The sequence below is a fragment of the Protopterus annectens genome, chromosome 9.part0, assembly GCF_019279795.1.
Source record: "Protopterus annectens isolate FY-2018-M chromosome 9.part0, PAN1.0, whole genome shotgun sequence".
Lineage (NCBI taxonomy): Eukaryota > Metazoa > Chordata > Ceratodontiformes > Protopteridae > Protopterus > Protopterus annectens.
Window position 1 is genome coordinate 87,422,623 of NC_056743.1, and position 27,153 is coordinate 87,449,775.

Below are 27,153 nucleotides of genomic sequence, written 5' to 3' on the forward strand. Positions count from 1 at the left end.
CCTCATGCGAGTCGGACACGGGCATCTTCTGACCACACAAGGAGCACTTTTTAAAGCCTACTGGTTTGTCCAACATGGCCGCAAAACAAACCAAGCACCAAAAACCAAAGGAAACACCAAAATTGATAACCAGGAGTGAAGCCGAAGTAAACAAAATGGGAACCACCAACACAAGACACAACATCCAAGAAGCTTCTTACTACTTTAAAGAAGCAGAGAACAAAAAAGGCACCAAAAGACTACTACTACCACTGCAATAACAGAAACGGGAGGGGAGGAAGACAATAGACTAAAGCTAGATAGACAAGCTACAGAAAAGTACAGTTTTGTACCTACCATAAATGTAGATGTTCGAGGATCCACATTGCTGCAGTCATAACCTGTGGGTAGTCCGCTGTCCTCGGTTGGCCCGAATACCAAAGAGTTAGGCTGGCGTCGGTCATGGGCGCCCGGAGCTGACGTCAGTACGTAGTAGTACTTAAGCGCATGACCGACGCCATATCCTCAGTCTTTCTTGCCCCAGATGTCAGAAGGCCTTAAAAAGAAAAGGCCAGAGCCACAAAAGGAGAAAAATAATAATTATCCCCAAGGAACAATAACAACAAACAACCACAACACCCCCAAACCAAAGAGGGGAAGGAGGGAGGGAAAATAGGACTGCAGCAATGTGGATCCTCGAACATCTACATTTATGGTAGGTACAAAACTGTACTATGTTTTTCTTCTCACATTGCTGCAGTCATAACCTGTGGGCAGAATCCCAAAGCAAAGGAAAAAGGGAGGCTGGCAAACTAAAAAGCATTAGGGGCTGCTAACATGCCCTGTAAGACTGCAGTGGCAAACCCAGCCCTGGACTTGGAGAAAAGAGGGAGATGGTAATGTTTAGTAAAAGTATGAACTGAACTCCAAGTAGCTGCTTCCAAAATATCCTTAGTAGCTACACCCCTCAAAAAAGCAGTAGAAGTGGCAGTAGCCCTAGTGGAATGAGGTCTAATCCCAGCAGGAACATCCTTCCCATGATGAGAATAACAAAAAGCAATACAATTACCAATCCACTTTGAAATAGTCTGCTTAGAAACAGCATTTTCTTGTGAACCCAAAGCAAAAGAAACAAATAACTGTTGAGTCTGTCTGAACTCCTTAGTTCTGCTCAAATAATAACGCAACTGCCTGTGTATATCCAAAGAATGCAAGATTTTTCCCCCCTTATTTTGGGGATCAGCATAAAAGGTAGGCAAATGGATAGACTGGTTCAAGGCCACATTAGAAATCACTTTTGGCATGAAAGTAGGGTTAGTACGCAAAGAAACTCTATCCTTATGGAATATTAGAAAGGGTTCAACTGCCATGAGAGCCTGCAATTCAGATACCCTTCTAGCAGAAGTAATGGCCAACAAAAAGGCAGTCTTCCAAGACAAAAACTTCAATTCAGACGTAGCTGCAGGTTCAAAAGGAGGCAAAGTAAGCTTCTCCAACACAAAAGTGAAATCCCAGGAAGGAGTAGGAGCTCTACGTGGGGGTCTTATATTTTTTGCCCCTCTAAGAAATTGCTTAAACAAAGGGTGAGAAAATAAAGGAGGGTCACAATCATAGTGAGCAGAAATAGCTGCAGCATGAACCTTCACAGAGGAAAATGACAAACCCTTGTCTAGTAACTCAGTAAGGTACTGCAGTGTAAAACTCAAATTAGGTACCGAGACATCAAAGTCCTTTGTCGTGCTCCAAAGAAAAAATCTCTTCCATTTATCAGCATAAACTTTTCTAGTGCTGGGCCGCCTAGCTTCCAAAATGACATCTAAAACCTGTTGTGGAAGCTGAGAACCCACAGGCTCTAAAACAGAATACGCCAGGCCGTTAGATGCAGGGACTGCACCCTGACATTGAGCAAATGACTGCTTGACTGGGACAACAAGTGAGGAAGCTGTGACAAAGGCCAAGGAGGCTCCTAAATTAAACTCCTCAGCAGAGGATACCAGTGCTGTCGTGGCCAATCTGGTGCTATTAAAATCATGCAAGGCTTGTCCCGCCTGACCTTCAAGAGAACCTTGGTAAGGAGAGGCAGAGGAGGAAAAGCATAGACGTGAAGGTTGTTCCAACTGAAAGATAGAGCATCCACTTTCCAAGCTTTTGGGTGAAACATCTTTGTGCAAAATTTTGGTAGTTGGAAATTTAGAGGAGAAGCGAACAGATCTATGTCTGGAGTTCCCCAAGCCACTGTCAACTGTTGAAATACCCAAGGATCCAATTTCCACTCGTGGGGATCCACAATTTGTCTGCTCAATACATCTGCTAGGGAGTTCTGGGCTCCTGGCAGAAACCGTGCTTGAAGAGTGATGTGCAAACCCAGAGCAGTCTCCCACAATATCATAGCTTGTCTGCAAAGAGGGTAAGAATGGGTCCCCCCCTGCTTGTTGATGTACCACATGACTATAGTGTTGTCTGTTTGTATCAACACCTGTCCTGGTTGAAGTAGGCCCTTGAAAGCCATCAGGGCAAACTGGACTGCTAACATCTCCTTCATGTTGATATGCAAATGCTGTAGTTTGGGAGGCCACGTGTCTTGAATCCATTTCCCATTGAAGTGTGCTCCCCAAGCCAGGTCTGAGGCATCCGTCGTTAAGATCGGACTCGCCTCTGGTCGGGTCACAGAGAGTCCCTTGTTTAGGTGACATTCCTGTGCCCACCACAAGAATTCCTTCTGGATGCAAGGTATTATTGGAATGACAGTGTCCAAATCGTGGCAGTGTTGAGTCCATACACTTCTGAGATACCATTGTAGCTTCCGCATATGCAGTTTGGCATTGGGAAGTACCAGAATGCAAGATGCCATGAACCCCAAGGCTTGAAGGACTGTCCTTGCAGTCAGCCTGGACAGTACTGATAATTGCTGGAAGTATAGATGAAGAGTTCTTGGTTTGTCCGGGGTCAGAAAAGCCATCTGAGAGGCTGTATTCAGTCTCACACCCAGAAAGCACATGTCCTGAGAGGGTACTAGACTGGACTTTGTTTCATTCACAGAATACCCTAGGCACCTTAAAACTGCCATTACATACTGTAGCTGTTGAAGTAACTTGTCTTTGTCCTGAGCAAGAATCAGGCAATCGTCCAGATAAGGATAAATTTGTATTCCCCTCAGTCTTAAGAAAGCTATTACAGGAGCCAGAACCTTTGTGAACACCCTGGGCGCAGTAGATAAACCAAAGGGCAATGCAGAGAACTGATAATGAGAAGTGCCAGCCAGCGCTGGAATCTCCTGCAGCTGGGCCTGATAGGAATGTGAAGATAGGCCTCTTTGAGATCCAGAGTTACCATCCAGTGATCTTTGCCTAGCAGAGGCAGAAGTTGCTGTAACGTTAACATCTTGAACTTTGGAATGTCTAGGTATGTATTGAGAATGGACAAATCCAGAATTGGCCTCCAAGTGTTTCCTTTCTTTGGCACTAGGAATAGACGAGAATAAAACCCTAGGCCTTTTTCTGACGGAGGTACCACCTGGATTGCCCCCATCTGTAAAAGCAAAGAAATTTGTTCCTGAGCCTCCAGCCTTTGCTGAGGAGGTACATCTGGCATGCCTTTCAAAGGGGCAAAAGTGTGAAAATAAAACTTGTAGCCTTGATTTATTATGTCCAACACCCATTTGTCCTGGGTGACCAAATGCCAATTTTGCTTGAAAAGTGCCAACTTTTCTCCTAGAGGAGCTGCCAGAAAGGAAGGATCTGGCAGCTGGAGATACAGGTCATTGGGTCTGTTTACGAAAAGGCTGACCCCTGCCCTCACCAGAAGATTGTGCAGGAGAACTCCAAGTCCTAGGTCTGAAAGAACCCTGAGCCTGAGCCCTGCCCCTACCACGTCTAGACCTGCCCTTAGACTGAAAATCTGAAGAAGGGTAAGACCACCCTCTTGCAGGCCAATTCCTGCTAAACTTAGGGGGCTGCACTTGCAAAAATTCCTTAACTGTCTGCATAGACTTAGCTTTGTCTTCCATCTTTTTCAAAACTGACTCCACAGGGGAACCAAAAATAACTTCAGATTGAAGGGGAGCATCCAAAATCCGAGCTTTAACATGCTCTGACAAATTTTGATCCTTAAGCCAGGCATGTCTACGAATAACTGAACCAGTAGCAGCTACCCTGGAAGAAGCTTGAAGGGCATCGAAGCCAGATTGCAAGGAATGTTTACCAACTTGATCTGAAGCATGAACCAAGTCCTGCAATTCCTTACACTCTATACCCTCAGATAAAGCATCTACCTTAGATTTCAATTGACCTAACAGAAAGTTCTGATACTTCAGCATATGGAATTGGCAATTTAAAGCCCTCATAGCTAACGTAGAAGAGGTGTACACTTTTTTACCCCACCTATCCAACGCTCTAGAATCTTTATCCAAAGGAACTGAATTCTTAACCACAGAAGCCCTGACACCCTTAGGCCCTTGAATAATAGTTTCCGGGTCAGCTCTAGGGCTCTTATACAAATATTTATGTGCCTCAGGAACTCTGTAATACCTATCTGGCTTGACAGGGGCAGGGGGTAAAGAATCAGGATTAAGGGAAGCTTCAGAAAAAACATCCTGAACAACATCTAAAACAGGGGGAATTGCCAAAGGTCTATGTTGTGGCAAAAACAAAAATTCCCTAAGCCTCTTACGAGAATCTGAAAAATCCTGACCTTCCCACTTGAAATGCTCCCTCATGGAATGCAAGGTTTCAGAAAAGGAAAAATCCTCTGGAGGTGAAGCAGAAGGACAGGAATCCTCTGCATCCGAATCAGAATAGGGAGGAAAATCCTGAATATCCTCAGCTGAGGACTCAGAGTAATCTGAGGAATGTTCCATTCCCTCTAAATCTGTCTCCACCCTAGGCCTCTTCTCTGGAGGGGGCATAGAACCCCTGATCAAAGTAATCAAATCCTCTGCCATTTTCAACATATGCTTTTTAGGAACAGAGCCCGAAGAACCAGGGCTGTGGCCCGTACCAGAAATACCAGGTCTAGCCTTAGCAGGGCCTTTAGTGACTGAAGTAGAAGGCCTAATAACCTTTTGTAAGGATGGAACCACAGAAACTTGAGAAGCACCCTCGGCCTGACCTAACTCCTGAGAGGCCAACTCCTGCAAAATTAAAGGTTCCCCCTGGGATTCAGCCGAGACCTCGGCTGGATCCACAGATTCAACCGTAGATTCCATAGAACCGGCGTCCGCAACGGACGACTCATCCGGTTTAGACCTTAAGGATTTATCTTTTCGCTTTTGTGCGGTAGCGGGCGTCGGAAGATCTGACGGCATGTTGTAGTTACACCGCTTACCGAAAACAAGCCTAGCACAGTCTAATCTGCGTTTAATGGTGCGCTTATTAAATCTAGCGCAAAAGCGACACCCGACTACGTCGTGTTCAGGCCCTAAGCAAGGAACAGAGGGAGAATGATAGTCCCTATGAGGTATCTGTTTCCCACAAGAAATACAATTATTAACTTTTTCTGACATCCGGATTAACTGAGGCAAGAAAAGACAAAAATTTTCCCCAACGGGGTACTTAGCCCAACTTGGTCTTCGGTCTGAAACTCGAAAACTGAAAATTTCAGAACGCCGAACGGCACTTGCAAACGCTGCTTCTGCTTCGGACCACGCGGCAAGAAAGACTGAGGATATGGCGTCGGTCATGCGCTTAAGTACTACTACGTACTGACGTCAGCTCCGGGCGCCCATGACCAACGCCAGCCTAACTCTTTGGTATTCGGGCCGACCGAGGACAGCGGACTACCCACAGGTTATGACTGCAGCAATGTGAGAAGAAGAACATCTACCAAACTACAGAAATGATAGAATTTAGCCAAAAAGTAAGGAAAATATTTAAGCACTCCTCCCCAAGGAGACTCGAGCCAAGCCAATCGTGTCTGATGCTGAGCACGGTAAATTAGATTTGAGGGGTTAAAGAGAGAGCAGCAATGGACTATGGGAGTGGGAGGAACTAGAGCCTAGAAGCTGTCTGATAAGTTGCTAGCTCCAACAGTGAGGAATAGTGACATGGACACCATCAGATTCTATTGATTTTAAATGTCCACTACCACACTGTCATCAGCTCTTTGCAAAGGTTAGGCAAACAGAAATCAGCTGTACCACACTGTTGCTGTGTTATGCAGCTGAATGAAAGAGTGGTCTTTGGGAATCCAGCCTTGCACAACATGGGAAAAAAAAAAGGAAAACTCTCAGACACGGATGATAGTTTTAATTCATCATTGACCCAAAGACAGTGGGCTCTGTGGTCCCAACAGTTTCCTCCCTAGGAGGCATCCACCTAGATGAGAAGGAATTATGAAAGGTTTGCTGGTTAAAAGGCTCATATTCCAACACAGGTGGATCTTGCTTGACACAGAAATCTTAAGCAGTGAAAATAACTGGTCCGAGATACTGTTCTCCACTTAAATTGGAGCATCCACAGCAGAATAAGGTAGCACATCCACATCACAATCAGAACTGAGGCTAGCTGGCTGAAAGAGAATCATCTCATCTAACAAAACAGGACTTACTGAATCAAAAAGACATATCCCATATTCTTAAAAATATCCACATCCTGGTACCTAAAGAACAATATATTAAAGTCAAATTGGCCAATAGTCAGGTTGGTACTTTGCAACATTTACAGCGATCAAGCTAGCATTTTGCTGGCAGTCCTAGCTCTACCTCAGCTCTTTAACTGAAGGCATTTGAGGACTCGTCAACTTGCATAAAGAAATGCTGCTGCTGAAGGAAAGCAAATACTTGCCTGGCAGATGTCGAGAAAACCTATGCCAGAAAAAGTGATAACTAACAAGTGCTACCCAGAAGCCTGTTGAAGAGACACTGGTGAGACTGGCACCTGTATATGGACAATGGGAAAAGTTGAAACCAGGACTTAATGCCTGGTGAAAGTCTAAGGCTCCATTCTCAACAGCATCTGGGAATGTATTATAAACATTTTCTGTAAGGACCAGGATTTAACAGACTGGAGAAGGAGCCAAAACAAACACTGCAGTGGAGAAAGACAGCCACAAAGAGATGGACCCAATCTAGCTCAAGAAGGCCCCACAGCTTGGCCAGCAACTCCATCATAACAAATGCAAGAAGAGCAAGTTTGGTATGTCTTTTGCTCCTTTCATTCATGTAGTTTTGCAGTGCTTCTCACACACCGACAACATTCAATGGAGAATGAAGATGGCCTTTACAGCTTTTTACACATTAAGAAGCAACACGGGGCTTTTCTTTGGTGATCTTTTGAGGGACTATTAAAATTCCACTACAGATTGGTCACCTACTGCAAAACCCATGAGCATCTATCACAACACCAAGTAAGTAGCCATTGTATCAGTACCCAGTTAATATTAATGATTTTACTTGGCTGACATGCTTAGAAAATTTGTTTTAGAGTTCAAAGTTAAAGTAAGTGTTGATCAGATATACACAGCAGTGCAAGCTGAACGAAATTACGTTGCTTTGGTCCCAGTGCAAGAAGTAAGACTGAACACAGTTTGATTGACAGTAAGACTAATTAATGCACATACAGTAATAATTAAAATATTAACAAAATGAATTACCACAACTGGACAGGAAGACAGATGGTATTATGCTAGTAGGTACTGCAAGACTATGACTTCACATTGTGATTGCTTAGAATATTGCACTTCATCAGGTGTAGTACGATATATTCTGATGTTCATATTGCACATGTATGGAGTGGTGACTCGCTCCTGACTACTGCACATTCAGGACGTAATAGCATAAGAAATCAGGCTAACTGTTCCAGTTACTGAAGCAATCTGCCACAGTGATTACTATAGCTATATAATATAGATTTCAAACTTCTCCAAATCTGGGATCCTGCTGTAACTGCCTCAGTACAAGGAGTAACTGCATGCCACAGGGGCACTTATGAAAGAAAGTTTTGACAACTGAAATGGTAAAGCAGATGCGAGACAAGATAAAAAAAAATGCAGTAAAAGAAAAACATTAGTCCAAACTCACATCCAACTGCATCTAAGCAGCCGGAGGGCCATTCAATGTGAACAAACTCTGTTGCAGCCAGAAAGAACTGCAGTCTTTCTGATGAAGCAGTTCATGACATGGGTCCAACAGCAATTTGTGTGCCAAGTGGTCTCAACACCTGCAGCACATTAGTCCTACCTATCCCTGCAGCCACGGTTTATCAAAGTTACAGCATCTCTTTTGATTCTAAACTAACTGTACCACAGTAACTGGCTGTCCATTGTCCTCAGAGTGCAGCATATTTAAACTACCCAACAGCCATCAGCAGGTAAGCATCCCCCTTAAAGGAAAGTTCCACCTTAGAAAAAAAAATCTGTTTCATTTTGTCTTTTTCTGAGCTATTTTAATACTTCAAAATCACTCGACTGCTTTTTACAGAATTTGAATGTTTACTGCAAAATGGCTGACCATGGGGCTTGACAGATAAACATGATCTTGTTTTTCTTCAAACCTTTCTCTTTCCCATAATCCTTTTCAAGTCTGCTTTATACAAGTCATTCTAAACATAAGGAAATAGTGGAGTAGTTCCATGCCTTTCACATATAATGGGATCAGTGCCAAATCACTGTCAATTATATACCTTCTGTACCAAGACTGCATTTTTTTTAAACTTCTTGAATAGCCAATATTCAAAAAGAATGACCATCAAGCCAGTAATGAACCAGAACAGTGTGTCATTTTTTGTAGTATCAAAACTACAGCATTAATTTTCTAAATGCAGGCTGCAAATGGATACTGCCTCTTAAATGTGGGCAGAAGGCAATTAACCATCCAACATTCAAAACTGCCCAAAAAAAAGGAGCAATAAGCCTCCCAAACCAGACGCAAATTTAAAAAAACAATTACAGCATACTGCGACACCGAAATATACATACAGCCTTAATGCAAACTTTTCTTGGTTAAGTCAGCAGCACAGAATGTGTTTTAAAAGTATTTTAAGATATGCTTCAGCCGCGCAGCAAACCATCCTTAAATAACTACAACCAAGTCTCCAGAAGACAAAAAGTATAAACAAGGACTTCAATGTATGCTCAAGCATTAGAACCTTGCAACAAGTCTAGGGTCAGTCTGTGGAAGTAAGCAAGAATACTTGGACAGGAATGCTCATCTGAAGTTAGCACAGAGGATGTTGTTCTTGTATCTTTCGGCTTTTCCCAGTTAGGGGTCGCCACAGCGGAACTCCGGTCCGCTAATGATTGGCAGTAGATTTTTATGTACCGACTTGCCAGGCCTGACGCACAACCTTCAACAAAGGCACGCCCATTCACGCACGTCTCCATACAGAAGACGCTCTAGCTGAGAATCTAATAGGACGTCTTATTGTGAGGCAACAACGCTACCGCAGCACCACCACCACGTGCTGAAGTTAGCACAGAGGATAAGGCTGGCTATTGGTTAATAAGCTACTTCCTGTTGTACAAGGTTTGAGTCTGGTCTGTGGAAGTAAGCAAGAATACTTGGACAGGAATGCTCATCTGAAGTTAGCACAGAGGATGTTGTTGTTGTATCTTTCGGCTTTTCCCAGTTAGGGGTCGCCACAGCGGAACTCCGGTCCGCTAATGATTGGCAGTAGATTTTTACGTACCGACTTGCCAGGCCTGACGCACAACCTTCAACAAAGGCACGCCCATTCACGCACGTCTCCATACAGAAGACGCTCTAGCTGAGAATCTAATAGGACAACGTCTTATTGTGAGGCAGCAACGCTACCGCAGCACCACCACCACGTGCTGAAGTTAGCACAGAGGATAAGGCTGGCTATTGGTTAATAAGCTACTTCCTGTTGTACAAGGTTTGAGTCTGTCAACATTCATGTGCTTACTGTGTGACCTTGAGTAAGTCACTTGATGCAACAGTACTTCAAGGGAAATTGGGAATTTGTGATAGGCTCCTTAATGGTTTCCTGGACTGCATAAGTAGTAAATACTCATGCACATTACCGAAACACCAAGTCACAGAGGTTCCTTTTCACACAGTACATTTGATCTTAATCAAAAAGGACAAGAAGCGATTTCTACTGCTACTTGGTCTAAAAATGTGTGATGAAGGAATATCATTGGTAAGGGAGTCAAAGCACCCTGACTTAACTTTGTTCCTGCTGCCAAGAGAGACATTTATCTGAATAAAAAACACTAACAGATTCCTCGAAGATTGCATTAAACAACATACCACGCAAGCTATTCTCTTGGTTTCTCCATAACCAACTGAATAAATTTGCTTTCTTTTTTTGAGTATCAGATTCATTTCTGCACCAGTTCCCAAAGAGCTGCAAGAAGGCTTCTCCAAAGACATCTATCCATAAGATTTTATTTGTCCCACTCAAACAATTGGATGAAGCAGGACCACCAAAATCTCCAATGCAAAAGTAATTCTGCTGTAACCCAACCCAACTGCAAGAGGATTAGCATCTAGGACATCCACCAGTATGCCATACAGAATCTTATTTTTATTATTATTATAACCACCAATAGATTCAAACAAAAGGCACCATCTTTCCACAAACAACCATGGGGAAAACAGTTTTACAACTATCCACAGACGAAAAGAAGGACTTTTCCCACCCAAACTTACCGCAGGTGAAAAGAAAACTAAAAGATCTTCAATGTCCACAACTTTCTAGACCAACCCTTCGGCAAGAACTGTTGTCAGTCCTACAAAACACCACCTCAAGGATCAGGAAGTACAGCATGGCATGAACACAACTGCCATTAACATTCACTCACCCCAATCCACACTACTAAAGTCTAGCTCATCCAGTAGGATACTCATACCCCCGATTGGTCTACAGCTGCACATTTGCCACATCCTCCTCACTTTAAATGTAGGCACCCCCCAGTTCACTGCTAGAAAATTAAAAACGCCACCTGCCGGCAAGGAGTCCATCACCTTCCTCCTTTCTTGCATCTTATGGTCAACACACCAGACCCACTCACCATCACAGATTCCCTTGCTTTGCTGTCTGGCCTCAAGGCATCTCACTGTGCCTTATATGCAACCCCCCCCCCCCCCCATCAACAATGACATCTCCCACAGTGCATTTCATCCCATCACAAATATACTATTGCCACTCTGCCCTTTCATGGTATCAGTACACCCCAACTGTTGTCCAGTGCACTCCACACTGTTATGCATACAATGTCTCCATCTCAGTCTCCCTCTAAGAGTACAGCATGCCTATGCTCCCAAAGTAAAACCTTTGACCATGGCCAAAAAACAAGTTTGTTTGTACTGGAGAAGTCCATTGTTAACGTAGTTTTCTTAGACAAAGCCATGTATCAATTTTCCTCCCAGTTGTTTCTTCCTGATCCAACTCTGACATTCATACTCTGTACCTGAACATCTTATGTAGATCCTTCAAAGCCATTATGATACAATTGATATGTATTTGAATGTCTTGACTGATTTTCATTTCATTACTGGTTAACGGATCAATCCAGCTTTGTGCCACCTGACCTTAGTTCCCAGTGCTTCTTTTGAGTAGAGCCACTGGAGTGGTCCCCAGGGTGAATTTTCTATTTCCCATCCACTCATCAAGATTTCTCTTGAAGAGGGCCAGTGAGATGCTCTGTCTGACATGTATGGGAAGTCTATTCCATAGCATGGGCAGTCTCTGGGTTATGAACCTGTCCCTCCAGCACATTCTGTTGAGTGTGATAATGAGGTTGAGGTCTCTGGAGTGTGTGGTGCGGAGGGATTGGGATTTCTTTAGATGTAGCATTTCTGAGAGAGCTGGGTCAGACATGGCTTTGTAAGTCTACCAAAGATTGCCTCCAAGTAGGTGATGTGAGACAGGGAATAGTTGGGAGTTTTTTTGAGTCTGTCCATATTGGACAAGTGTTTAAGGCCTAAGATCCTCTTTGTAATGTACTTTTGTGGCCTCTCCAGTTGTTGCAGGTGTCTAGTGAGATACATACCAAATGGGGCATTGTACTCTGACTGACCTAATGAGGCAAGAGTAGAGGGAGATCTTTCTAACTGGATGCAAAACGCTTAGTAATGAAATGTGCCACATAAAAGGTCTCTCTCACCACAGTAGCAATGTGGTGGTCAAAAGAGAGGTTGCTGTCAACCTGTGTTCAGTGGACTACCATCGATGTGGTAATTCATGGGAACTGGGTTGTTCCCAAAGGGGATGACGACAATTTTTTGGCATTAAGCTTAAGGCCATGGTTGACACCAGTCGGTCTCGGTGAGGCCTTTCTGTGGGATGTCAACATCATTTGGGGGAGTTAATAATGGCTCTCAACTTGCAATCATCTGAGAACTTTGTCAGCCAGAGTCCCTTTGTGTTGGCCTGGACTTCTGAGAAGTAGATATCAAACAGGAGGAGAGGACCCAGGACCGATCCCTGTAGGACTCCACTCATGACTGGTCAGAAGTCTGACTTGGAGTCAGCTACTTTCGACACTATGGGCTCTACCTGTGAGCTAGTTTGCAACCCACCTAGTGATATAGGGGTTGATGCCTAGCTTTGTGAGTTTTTCTGATTCCTGAGTGGTTAATGATATCAAAGGCCTTGACCAGATCAAGGTAGGCTGTATGAACTGCCTTGCCTTCATCCACAGCTCTGGTCACTGACTCAAAGAAGTCGACCTTCACAAAACCAAACTATGCGAGATCCAGAGTTTGGATTCTTTACATCCCTGTTTATTAGGTCCATGATGATGTGTTCCATAGCTTTGCATATCAGACTTGTCAGGCTAATACGGCAATAGTTCCCATGGTTTGTAGTCGCTCCTCCTTTATGGAGAGCGAGGACTGTAGCAGTACGCCATTCAGTAGGGACAAAGCCTGAGGTGAGGCTGTGATTGAACAGGGCACACAGGTGAGGTGCCAGTTCACTCTGTAGTTCATGTAGAACACAGCCAGGAATATTGTCAGGTCCCACAGAAGCTGTATTCTTGGCCTTGGACAGCAGTAATATGGGTGCCTGGCAATCTACTGGTATTGTGACTGGTCCTTTGTGGGGGAGAGAGGGGTAAAGTTGGCACTGAATCTCTTGGCCAGTATATTGGCAATATCTGTTGACTTGGTATAGGAGGTACCATTGTGCAGTAGCTCAAAGCAAATTTGGGTATTGCTGTGCAGACTTTTTACACAACTACAGAAGGCATTGTGGTTGTCTTTATTATCTGCTGCAATTCTTTTCATAGCTAGATTTAGTGGATTTGATGAGGGATCTCAACTTTTTGTTGAGGCTGATAATGAATTTTTCCCAGTCTTGGGACTTCACCTTATTCTGCATCAGTTTCCTCCTCCTGTTGTAGAGTTTGTTTTTGGCGGGGGACCACCAGACTGGCTTCCTTTTTTTGGAGGAGAGCATCTTGGTTCTATTGGGTATGGCGAAATCCATGTATTTGTGTATGTGTTTGTACAGTGCATTGGTGTATGATTTGGCGGTCATGCAACTTTCTCCATTTGCATGGGTGCCATAAAGTTAGCTACCTCTGTTTTTAGGAGCCCAAACATAGCTTTGGAGAAATTTTCCATGGTGGTTACCTTTGCAGGGGGGGGGGGGGTTCCAAGTTGATTAGTCTGTGGTCGGATCTAACCAGGTAGGAATTGACTATTGGTGCAGAGCAAAAAAGTCACCCACCTTAGTAATGACCAGGTCAGGGATGTTGCCACCTCTAGTGGGGGTAAGAATGAGCTGTTCCAGGGCACTGGAATTAATGAATGCCAGGAAACGTTGGGCAAGTGTATAGGTACATGATTAGTTTTCCCAGTCAATGGAGGGGTAGTTGAAATCGCCCAGTATGTGAGTATTAGGTTGGACCCCAATATTCTCCAGGGTGCTTAGGAACGTGGACTCAGTCTTGGGACATGGTTGGGGACCTATAACAGGCTACGACCTGAATTGCTGTCTTACCCAATGTTAGCTGCACCAATATAATTCTTTATTTTACCAGCGGTCAGAATCACAGTCTTCTTTACGACAAAGTGCAAATCCATTTCAAAACCGTGTTCAAGCCTGACAGGAATAGGCTTCACATAGTCTTCAGTGCTGCATCTTCCGATGAGCCTACATTCACAACTCGATTTTCTTCATACAGATCTGCTTCTATGACAAAGGGCTCTTTATAGAAATTAAATCACAGAAAAGAATGCATTCATCTTATACACCTTTTCCAGGTCTAAACCATTCCGTTTCTCCCTTTTTGTTCAAACTCCTCCTCCTTCTTGATCAGTGCAAAGATTGTGCCCAAGAACTAAAAGTGCTCCAATTACCCCATGCTTCTTTATCTAACACTTATTTTTGTTAGTTACAAAAATCATAACCTTAATATTCGTATTCTTTTGTCTTTTTTAGGCTTCATCTCATATCTGCAATTACATTTTTTTCCCTTGCTTTTCCTGAATCCTGCTGGTACCTCACAAAATTCTCATTCCAAGGATGGCTGTAGGCTCTACTGAGTAAAATGTTGCCAACATGGATGAATGGGGGGGGGGGGGTGCAACTACTGTTACATCAGTCAGATCAATTTTCTTCAAAACTGGTACAAAAATAGATCTTCCAGTCAGCTGGCCAAAATGCAGGCTTCTAAATTTCCACACAGAACTTGTTTTAAAAGTGCTGCAGCAGCTCCATTTGACTACTGTAATTGTTCAGGGGCATCCCCCCCCCCCCCAAGTATAATTATGTTGCTATCCATCTCTGTACTCTCCCCATAATCTTGGTTCTCAATTTTACCAACATATCACCAGGTAACACTGGGAATACCATTCTCACTTGTGTGAAAGCTTTTACGTGAAGTACCATAAAAGGGCTCCCCGCAGTAGCGCCAACAATACTAGCTTGAAAGTAGCCATAACATTTGCAAAAATAGTTTCATCAGACTGTATTCCCATCAATCCCCCCACTTTGATTTGGCAAGGAGGACATGAAGGTTCATGGTATCTTGCAATGCATGGTCTTGTATATGTACTTCGAGACTTGTGTCAATAATTATTACTGTCAAAAGCGGTTCCAATCACCTATGTGCTCTTTCTCGTGACTTTGAAAAGATATGCAATGCATCGTCTCATTCATCTCCATATCTGAAACACATTATGCATCTGGGGTTTACTGATGCTCTTCAAGTGCTTTGTAAGGTTTCATTTTTCATGGCAAAAAAGTTAAGGTTTTGTACATCTGTCTTTATGCAATTGTAATGCAAACACTCCACTTTTGTTGCTTTCCTTTGGAGCAACACTCAATGCATCAAATTGGATCTTAGCCTACAAAAACAGAAACTTCTTGTTTTCCATTAATAATGCATCTTTGTTTGCATCCCACTATTCTACCAGCCTTCGTTGGTGAGGTCTTGCACACTGCTTGCCTATCGCCAAGTTGTACGATATACCCTTCTTTATCTGGTGATGCTACTTCTCCAACCAAGTACTCCTTCCCAGTGTTTTTGATTCACACACGCAGTACTCTGTATGATCGCATATCAAGTGGTCAGGTTTCAGATAAGTCCTCCAATCTGTACATCTCTCTGTGCGCATCACTCATAAGTTACATAACTAGTGCGCCATTAGCAAAAAAAAAAAAGATTCTTCCTTGCATTGCTTATACAACTATTGTTACAGTGAAAGGTTGACTCCGTCGTACCTATCGCTGTGCTACCACACTTCACTACACTTTCATCCGAGTTGGCTCTATCCCACTACCAAATCAAAAGATTTTATACACACAACCACTCTTAACCCCAAAACAATCAAAACGGTCTTTGTTAACCAACAAATGATCAGTGACATTATACCTTTGGTGTGTAAGTTTAATATACAGCCATCTTTTGCACAAATACTCAGATTTCCTTTGTCATTCTCTCCTGCAGGAACTTACCATCTTCATCTCAAACTCTACACTACCCGTTAAAATTTTACCTCTGGGCACACCTTTTAAAGCAGTAAACATTTCAGTGTGAACCATTCGTGTCAAACACGACATCATCTTAGAAGTTTTGCTACTGAAAAAAATCCTCTCAACCTTACATTCTCTATCAGATCTCAACAATTACATATTTTTCTTTGCCTCTGTACCCATACACTCCTGACCTTGAACAGGCCTGCCCCCTACTTCTCATTCCCTTCATCCAAATTCTACTATCTGCGCTTTCTTACTCTATCTTTGTTGGGTGAGCCTTTCATTCCAAAGGAAAAAGCCTTTTGGTTTCTGGGACAGATTCCTCCTTTGAAGGATGAAAATTGGTCCAAGCATGCTTATCACACTGTAGCTAGAGTGCTTAGACCTCACTATGCCCTCTAGCTACAATACATCAGGATCCATTACATTAGTTGAAAAAAAATGGTCTCATGAATGGATAAATGTGGATAATGTACATGCAGAACTCACTCCAAAAACACTCCTGCATTAAACTATTTTTATTTATTTTAACATTTACCATGATAGTCCGACTGGATACATGTCCATTTTCAGCAGAGGCTTGGGGAGAAAAGGTCCACATAGTCAAACATACAAAAGGTTGCACAAGAAGTTAGTAAAAAAATGTTGCACAAGAAGTTAGTAAAAAAAAAAAAAGTGATATACTTTATGTACATCGGTTTAGAAGTGTTCCCTAGCGGGGACTCACAGTTCTCATGAACAGATATACAAAGTATACACAAGAAGTTAGAAAACAATTAGAATGTATAGAGGTAATATATCTTATATACATTGGTTTAGTAATGTTCCCTAGTTAGGGACTCACAGTTCTCATGGACAGACGCAATTACAAGTAATATTGGAATGTAGCAGTGAAGAATCCCTCACACTCCATTCCAACATGAGCAGACCCCAGCTATTCATTTCCCCCACCTCTGCTGGCCCCTCCAGCTGCTAAGCAAACCAGATGTGAATGTGGCTTGGTGCTACAGACACTCCCACAGAGCACATCTATGACAAACTCCGTGACAGTACATCAGTGTGTTCATAAACACCATCACCAAGGCTGGAGAAGTGACCACAGAACAAAGGGACTACTTCCCAACGTGACAACAAGACATCCTGCAGGAAGGTTTAGCCCAAATAAATAACTGCTGCCAAAACCATGGACTAAAATTAAATGCCAAAAAATGCATTGCTGTATCCTTTGGGAAGTCATCTACTCTGGGAAGTACCACACTGACAAAATGCCCCTAAGAGTTGACCTAGTTGTTTGCGATTTCGGAACCTACAGGGACAGTGACCTAGCTTTTGACCAACATATATCCACTGTCATAAAGTCCTTCTATATTGCACAGCTTATAAACAAAGGGATTAGGTCTAGATCTAAAAATGTCACTGGCCCCCTTTACTCAGCCCTCATTAGGCTAATCATTCAGTATAATACCCCCTTTAGCAAGTATCTGCCCAGAAGCATGTAACAACTGGAACGACCACAGAGATATCTCACCAAAAGGATACAAGGCCTAAACAATGTCCTACACAGACAGACTCAAAGCTTTATCACTATAATGGGCATCCTACAGACTGCCAAGGGGTGACATGTAAGGCATCTTCCAGCCCAATACTGATGGATCTACTGGACATCTGCAAGTCAAATGGCATCATAACTACCAGTCTAGGGATCTAAACCTCTGCTGCAACATCAATAGATGGGTTTACTGGTGGTGCTGCGGTAGCATTGTCGCCTCACAGTTAGACGTTGCCCGTTCGATTCTCAGAATGTCTTCTGTGTGGCGACATGCGTGAATGGGCGTTCCTTCGTTGAAGGTTGTGTGTTAGGCCCAGCAAGCCAGCACGTAAAAATCTACTGCCAATCATTAGCGGACTGGAGTGCCACTGTGGCGACCCCTAACCGGGAAAAGCCGAAAGACACAACAACTGGTACAGATATATATACTGCAGAGAATACTACTGCCCTGGAAAAACACTCCCCATCCACACAAAACAAAGTTCATCCTTATCCATATTCAAACACAACTAGGATCTATGGATGGGAAACAGAAAATTTACCCCAGGACTGCCCCCTGTACTACTAATGGGCAAAGGCAACACCTAAATGCTTTATCACATTGCATGGATCCCTTAAATTACCTATTGTATGATCTCAGTTATTCTTACTAGAAGTAATCTATGGGCAATGCCAATCCAATACCAAATGGGATAGGTTAATTCAAGCACTAAAAGTGAAATTGGTTAGGCATAAAATAGCCCACAAGAGCAGCTAGTCTAGTACTTACCTTTGAGAGATGGCTGAGTAAGTAAATGCTGCAGATGCATTGTACGAGCATGTGCACAAATGCATGGAACTTGTCATACCAAATAGAACAAAGACGCTCTCCTCCAAAAAAAGGAAGCCAATCTGGTGGTCCCCAGCCCTCAAACTCTACAACAGAAGGAAGAAACTGTTGCAGAAAAAAATGAAGTCACAAGACTGGAAAACAAACCTTATCAGTCTCAACAAAAAACTGAGATCCCTTATCAAATCCTCTAAAGCCAGCAACGAAGGCAGAATTGCAGCTGACACCAAAAACAACCACAAAGCCTTCTATAGCTATATCAAAAACCTCAAAGGCAATACCCAGATATGCTGAGTTATTGCACAAAGGCACCTCCTGTACCGAGCCAACAGATATAGCAAATATATTGGCAGACAGATTCAGTGCCAACTTCACCCCCCTCTCTCCCCCCCAGGGCCCTATCACAATACCAGAAGAAAGCCTGGTACCCACCATTTCTGCGGCACAGGTAAAGCTGCATTGTCCAAAGCCAAGAATGCAGCATCCATGGGACATAATATCCCTGGCTGCGTACTACATGAGCTACAAAATGAACTGGCACCACATCTGTGTGCCCTGTTCAATCACAGCCTTACCTCAGGCTATGTCCCCAATGAATGAAGCAATAACAGACCCCTGGGAACTATTGCCCTATTAGCCTGATGAGTCTGGTATGCAAAGCTACGGAGCGCATCATCATGGACCTGCTTAAGAAAGGCACAGGCAATATTCAGTCTCCAAACTCTTGAACCCACACAGTTTGGCTTTGTCAAGGGGAGATCCTGCCTGCTGAACCTGGTTGACTTCTTCAAGGCAGTCACCAAGGCTGTGGAGGAGGGTAATGCAGTGCGTACAGCCTACCTCGACCTGGCCAAGGCCTTTGATACCATTCCCCACTCAGGCATCATTGATAAACTCACCAAACTAGGCATCAATCCTTACATCACTAGGTGGGTTGCAAATTGGCTCACAGACAGGACCCACAAGTTGAGGATTCCAAGTCAGACTGTCAACCAGATGACTGCAAGCTAGGAGTCATTATCAACTCCCCACGTGATGCAGACATCCTACAAAAGGGCCCTATGAGACCAATGACTGGTGTCAGAACCATGACCTGAAGCTTAATGCCAAAAAATGCGTTCTCTCCTTTGGAAAAAAACTCTGTTCCCACAAATTACCATGTTGATGGGAGCCCACCGAACACTGAAGGGGCTATATGAGATCTGGGCACCCAGGTCGACGGCCACCTCCAACCAACAACATTGCCACTGTGGTCTGAAAGTCCTTCTATGTGGCACATCTTACAACCAAAGGTTTCACATCCAGGAAGAAAGAGGTCATCATCCCTCTCTACTCATCCTTCATTAGACCAATCATCGAATACAACGCCCGGTTTGGCATGTACCTGACCAGACACCTAAAAAAGTACCTCACAAAAAGGATCCTAGACCTTAAACACATGTCCTACATGGACAGACTCAAGAAACTTCAGCATTTCTCAGTCAATGATCTCCGCTTGACATACAAAGCTATGTCCAACCCAGCCCTACTTGAAATGCTACACCTAAATAAATCCTAGTCCCCCTGCGCCACATGCTCCAGAGATCACACAACCTCATTACCACAATAAACAGACCATGCTGGAGGGACAGATTCATCTCCCAAAGACTGCCCATACTCAGGAATAAGCTTCCCATTCATGTCAATCAAAGCACCTTGCTGGCCCTCTTCAAGAGAAATCTTGATGTGTGGATGGGTAACAAAGTTCAGTCCAGGGATCACTCTAGTTGCCCTACAGGATAGGGGCACTGTGAACTAACATCAGGTGGCACGGTGCCTGGGCAATTTTTTGGGGCTAGGCTTGTAAAGGCTCCAGGGCCATTAGCCTAGTACACACCTATGAGCCTATTAACACAGAGGGGAAAAATACTTTCAGTGAAAAGCAACAAGGTGGTCTACGAAAAAAAGAAAAAAAAAGTATGGGTGGGTTAGGCAAGTAGAATAAAGCACAATATGAAAAAGCATGGGTAAATACTATTGAATAAATTCTAAGTTATAGCAACCATCATGACAAAGATGGCAGTAGGTTGGTACCAAACATACAGTGTAACGTTACCAGAATGTTTAAAAAACATCATCTCGTACCATGTCAAAGGACGCCACCCCACCCCTGGAGTACAGCTGTTCCACAGAAATTTACACCAACATGTAACTACATACACATCAGAACAACAAAACATTTCCATCTCCACTATGAACAACCATGATTCTAACATATCTGTACTGACATAAAACAGTTTGGTCATGGAATCAGCATTTAAGTTTTAAACATTACTCCTTCAATCTCAGCAAGCTCAACTTAAAGCAGTGGAATCAATGCTTGCTTTATTGGTCATTTAATCTAATGACTGGAACTACTTGAATGTACGGCCGACTTTTCCATGACTAATATGTTGCCAAAAGACGTGGAAAGTAAATTATTTTCATTACTTTATTTTCCCACTTATGTTCTCTGGTAACTTACCATACACTGTTCACAACAATGCCACTTCACTTTATATTTTAATTCTAAAAATATAAAGGTGAACTAGACCAAGTAAGGAATAAACAGCATATTTCATGTACTGCAAACCCTTTAATCGAAAGTGAAAATAACAGCATTGCTGGCAGTAACTGGCAATTTTTTTATTACTTCAACAACTTGGGACATCAGTTACAAACATAACACCTACTAGGGATCAGCAAAGCCAGAAAGCAACAACTAAAACAACAAAATAAATTAAATATAATAAATAGGTGTAAAAGGTTTTAGCAAACAGCATTTCAACAACTGTTAAAATATGAAACAACATGGGTTGAAGTAGACAAAGCACTTTAATAATTCAAACAAAAACAGCACAAGACAAACTTAAAAAAAACATTGAAACTAACTAAACACTTCCAATGAAAATTATTCCTGCAGAGGCAAGAAAGTAGACAGCAGTATAGGTCACTGGTGCAACCTCCTACAAGGCACATTCAGAGGATCATCCCTCCCTATTTTTTGTTGTTCAGCATATTATCCTAGCAGTGGCATAAGCTCGATATCACACTTCAGGAACTAGTAAAAGTGACTGCCATTTCTGTTGCTGTAGAATAGACCAAAACTTTGTAAACTATGCCAAAAGGTAATATGAACAGGTTTTAAAGACAATGTATAAGAAAACAGTAGTATTTGTCTAGTTAATGAAATGTTAACATCTACCCATGGTACCTACAAAAACAAGTGTAAGCAGTTACAGCAATTAGTATGTACGCTAACCTGGGTTTCTGTGATGGGGAAATAAGATTTTGCTACAGGAGCAGACGAATATGGAATTGCACAGAGGCCACCATAAGTTATAACCAACAATATCAGACCTTTTTATGAAAAGCTCTATCTACACAGACCATTAAATAAAAACATTATGTATGCACAATCTTACAATGTGAATGCCAATAAAAAGTGAACAAAAAATCTCAGACGTACATGTGCACATTTTTTGAGAATGTCAAAGACTAGATCTAGAACAATCGAGCTAAAGCAGGCTGCCCAATTTTCCACCTGCAACCGGCCTCTCACACCTATGAGGGGATAAATAAATAAAAAATAGTGCAAGATTCAAAACAGACAAAGACATACATGAAATCCTGTAAACACACTGCCTCATGCAAATATGAAATACTCTCTTGAAACTGGACAGAACTCTATTCCACCCCTTGGTGGACAGACCTGCAAAAAACTATAATGCTGGCCTTATAATCACGAAGAGCAGATGACAACGACCAGCTATTGGCATCCCTTTGCCTGCTTCTGAAATAAAAGGAAAGAACACCTCAATGCTGAAAATGGAACAGTCAAAAAGACCTTTTACTTAACCACCCCCCCAATTTCATTTTTCACTGAACGTGACCTAGGACTTAACAAGCTAGAACTGCCAAAAGCACGTAGACACCGGTGCCATCTGGCCACTGTCAAACACTTGTCATTTAATTTGGCTCTCTACTCCCCCTGCAGACAATCAACAACCCATGATCAAAACAGTTTTAGAAAATGTTTTTTTTCCAAAGAAACAAAATATGATTAAAAGATCTGCATTTTTTGCAAACAGTATCACAAAGGGGGGGGGGGGGGGCAATAATGAGTTTCTCTGCTTTGCTGAAGACCAGCCTTTCCTTCTTAGTTAAATCCCACATCTGGGAATCTTCTGAACACTTCAGCACACATAGCACCTCCCCTGCCAGACTCCTCCACAAAAACATGCGGTAAAGTACACTAACCGCAATAATATTCAAATGCAAAGTGTAGTTAAATCTTAGACACATTCCCCAAATATGCAAATTTCGACTCTCTACACTCTTCTGTGACAGCTACTGAACAATCTCTTACTCCCCACAAAAAATCTGCTGTCAACAAAACAAGTACATCACTTAAAATGGTGAACTTAATAAGTTGTAATGAATTTCTACTGCTGCAATTATCGGCTTCACGACTCCAAGATCATAAAAGCATAAAAAGCTTTCCCAGTGAAGTTCAAGCTTAGGTCCCTTTGCGCTAGATGCATCTGTATTTGTTTTGATTTTCTTCTTTCTGAGACCAAACTGTCTGCCTCTCTTGATTTTCAGGCCTTGCCAACGACATTACCTTACAGGGGAGGGGGAAGAGAGCAGCACAACTTAAAAAAAAAAAAAAAAAAAAAAGCTAGCGATCAGCTTAAAATGAGAAGTCCTATATGCCAGATCGGAAACGAACTATGGTGTTACGATCTTCTGCAAAGCAGAAGAAAAACGCCCCCTTTGAGGCCTATAACAACTCGGCTACATTTTGATCTGTCGAGCTTTTTCGTTCCCCCTCCCATTTCGAGTTCTCTCTCTTTGCCTCAGTAATGCCTTCCTCTAATCTCCTTTCTTGCAAACCTTGCAAATCGCCCTAGCCACCTCTCCCTGTTTTCTTATGCAGGGGGTGTCATTCATGCTACAGAACGGCTCCCCGTCACATTCCTCAATTGCCCCCCATCACCCCCAAATCCTACATACACTATGGGAAAACATACAGCCCAAAACTACCACGCATTTAACAAACGATTCCCTAGCTACAATGTAGTTATTTTGTGTTTCAGGCCCGCTTCCTGCATAGACCAGTACCCTTCACAGTTCGCACAAATTATTTCGGCATGACTTTACCTTGCTTTTGCTGTCCTTTCGTAGCTCCATCCTGCACCCGCAGCTAGAGGATCCCCAAAACCAGCGGTTGGGTAATTCCTATCCATTTAATTGTGGCTTGCTCCTTTGTTCTCCGTTTTTTGCCCCCTTCTTTTTTTCCAATGATACGTGACTGCTTACAATTTCCTTATATTAATACGGGTTGTAAATAGTGATGAATAAATTGGTTTTACATTCCTTCTCTTCTCTTTAAGACTGGCAAGTAAGCTTTTGCAATCTCTTGTTTCTGTTTTTGTGTGTGTATTTAATCCTGCTATGGATGGTGTTACAGAAGGGGCATCAGTTTCCGGATCAGATCTTTGTGGGGTGGCTGCACGTAAGGTCTTGCCCTCAGCCCCTCTGAGATGGACGACCTGCCGCCTTCTGCTTCTCGAACTGGCTTTTCATTTTTTTCATGGTGCAGCCATATTTGCAAGAAAAAAAACCTTCTCTCAGTACCTCTCTCTTCTGTGTCTATTTCAGCTTCCCAGAATCCATTTCACCGAAATTTTACCAGGAAGGGAGGGGGAGGATAGAGGAACAGAAAGAGAAGGGGTGTGTATCTGTGAATGTGACAGAGCTGGCGGGTGCTGGGTCATAGAAATGGCTTAATATATAAAACTTAACCGCACTCCCCCAAAAATATGAAGTAACAATCTTAGGAAAAAAACAAAACATTGAACCGGAACTAAAGAAATAATCATCAGCATTAATAAGCACGTGCCTATCAAAGCTGACATGGAAACAGTATTGAGTGACATGTTTATGGCTGTAACAGACTGGATCGTTGTTTTGCATATTTATTTAATATTCATTGAGTGCACCTGAGGAACTAGCAATAGCTCTGAAACTTAACGGCGACAGAGTTACTATGATCATTTCTACTGAAATACAACTTGTAAAAAGGCAACCTAATCATAATATTCTGAAGCTGCACCTTTAAATTAGATACTTCCAAAAATGTAGTTTGTGCGTATGCCACTGTCATAGAAAACAAGCATTTAGCGCTTCAGAGGAAAATAAGGAAATAAATGTTTTGAAACAGCAGTTCTCCACAGCAACCTTTCTCATGTCAGAGTTCCTGTCATCTGTTAGCTACTGTTTACAACACTGATTAGAACTGAGCACTTTATTTTAAATATAACCCAAGAGATTACAAAAAAGTATGCAGATGTAATCTTTTAAAATTAAAGTTTAAGTGCATATTTTCTTAATAAATGGACTAAATGTAAAATGAGGTAAGTGGAATGGGAGGGAGCAAAGCAGGACACGTACGCAGATTTGTTGGAATTCTTTAACGGAACCATGTAAATAATGTTTAAAAAAACTGCTTCACGTCCAGAACTGACCCAAGATAGTGAATGTCACACACACACATAAGCGCACATACACATAGTCCCCAGACATATGCCCGAAATATGAGTGGGTGGTGGGTGGGAATCAAAAGTAGATTATGTTGCAACTTTGTATAATGGCTACATTAAAGAAACTTGCCTGATATAAGGAAAAGTTTACTTTGCACTATGTCCTGTCAGCAAGACGTATACCTTTACATTATCCATATATATATATATATATATATATATATATATAATATTATTATAATATAATAATGTGTGTGTGTGGATAACTTTATATACTAACATTTCTTTTTATTTTACTGATATAACTTTTCTTTTTTGAACTTTTCTCCCATACCTCCACTTTTTTCAACATGCTCCACCCACCCAGTTAGATATTCCCAGTTAAGAAAATAAAATAAATAAATAATAAGATGTCGGCACAACTACAGAGGGAGTTTTAACCTGAGAGAATCTAGAACTATTAACGAAAAGACTCTTCCTTTGGAGAAAAAAAAAAAACAAAAACATGCATTTTTTAAGCAGAAGGCTCATGCAATTACTGTAGCTCATATTTTGTTGGATTTATTTTCTACTGTTGTAATACATAGGCACAATACTCCTTTTCAATTCAAACCCAGGCCTGTAGGATTAAGCTCCCAGTTGGTCATGACCATAATGTGTTCTACTGCCAGAGTTACAATGCAATAATTTAAGATGGGGGATTGTGCCTTAGCCATAAGGGACATCCACTGCCAATACTTCTCAACTACCCCTGATTTTGTAGAAGTTATATATATTTTTTTATATTTTTGTCCTGCCCCAGATTTTCTGGTAAATCACCAAGAATTATAGATAAATCTAGGTGGTGTAGCTATAATATTTAAACAGCATCTAAACATCCAGATCTTAAAATCATCAGCTCCACAAATAGGCAATGAAGAAATAATATATACCAACCTCAAAATTAACCAAAATAAAACCATCAACATAATTGGATGCTACTTCCCACCTGGCCAAAACATCCCTCCACTAGAAAACCTCCTCAGCTGGTCTACCCACCATCTCCCCCAAGAAACTATCATCTTAGGTGATTTCAATATTGACTGGCAATCCTGTTCTGGCAACAATCCAACCCATCATATACACCTTCATGATTTCACCCAACTAGTCCAGTCACCAACAAGGATAAATAAAAACTCCAGCAAGCACACTACCCTGGATTGGATACTAGTCAGTAAGAACCCCCAGTCATATATAACAGGCTGCTTATCAGATAGCCTCAGTGATCACTCCCCAACATTCCTACTCAAAAAATACCTGTACCAAGCTAAACCTGTCATCTATCGTCAAATACGTAAAAAAATAAACTTTAACCCACTCACATTCATCTCATCCCACAAAGAATGTAACTGGCATGCTCTAAAGTACCTCAGTCTAGATGACGCAGGTGAATTTTTTAATACTACCTTCCTGAACATCCTTAATTACCATGCCCCCATAAGATTTTCCAGAACCAAAGCACAACCCTCCCCATGGCTACAGAAAACCACTAAGTCAGAAATGAAAAACAGAGATAAAGCCTGGGAGCACTGGCGCAAAACCAAAACCCCCTCAGCTAGACAGAAATTCCTAGAACTACGCAATAGAGTCAAAAAGCTAATAAAACAGGACAAATTCCAATACTACCAGTCTGCCCTAGACTCCTCACAACACAGCCCCAAACAATTCTGGTCCTCCATAAACTCCATCCTCCACCCAGGTAAAGTCAGTACCCCTCCTCCTAACATCCCTCACTCCTCAGAAAATATTGCTACCTCATTCAACACACACTTCACCCAAACCATACTATCACTAGCTAAACAACACAACCCCCCTCCCCTCCAACCCACACCTTCAACTAGTAATCACCCCACTGCCTTCTCTTTTTCTCCTGTACCTACCTCCAACATAAAAAAACTCTTAACTAAACTTAAACCCACCAAATTAGCAGCAGACAACCTCCCAAGTGAATACCTACAAATCGCAGCTGATGGTCTGGCCTACCCAGTATCCATCTTGATTAACCGATCTCTGTCAGAAAGTTACGTTCCCACATTGTGGAAAGTCTCACATATAATTCCCCTCCACAAAGGCGGACCCTCTGCAGAACTAACCAATTACCGCCCCATAGCTATTCTCTCTCTACTCTCCAAAATACTAAAGAGATGCATACACTCTCAGGTCTCAGACTACCTCCTTACAAACAACCTCCTTTCCAGTACTCAGCATGGTTTCCGACCAAACCATAGCACCACCACTGTCTTACTCTCCTTTACTAACACTATCCTTCAGCATAAAAACAATGGCTATCTCTCCTCTGCTACTTTCCTA

General features: G+C 42.3%; 1 protein-coding gene across 2 annotated transcripts in view; it reads right to left on the reverse strand.

Annotated features, from left to right (window-relative positions):
- The window catches only part of LOC122811051 (proline-rich protein 12-like), a 1,358,252-nt gene extending 1,334,300 nt beyond the window's left edge, over positions 1-23,952 (reverse strand). The window contains exon 1 of one of the 2 annotated variants that reach the window (XM_044082594.1): positions 23,423-23,952. In XM_044082594.1, coding sequence (XP_043938529.1) covers positions 23,423-23,508 — 86 coding nt within the window. In that variant the 5' untranslated portion in view covers positions 23,509-23,952. The remainder of the gene's footprint in view (positions 1-23,422) is intronic. The other variant, XM_044082593.1, reaches the window with a different exon arrangement.
- Between the last annotated feature and the right edge of the window lie 3,201 nt (positions 23,953-27,153).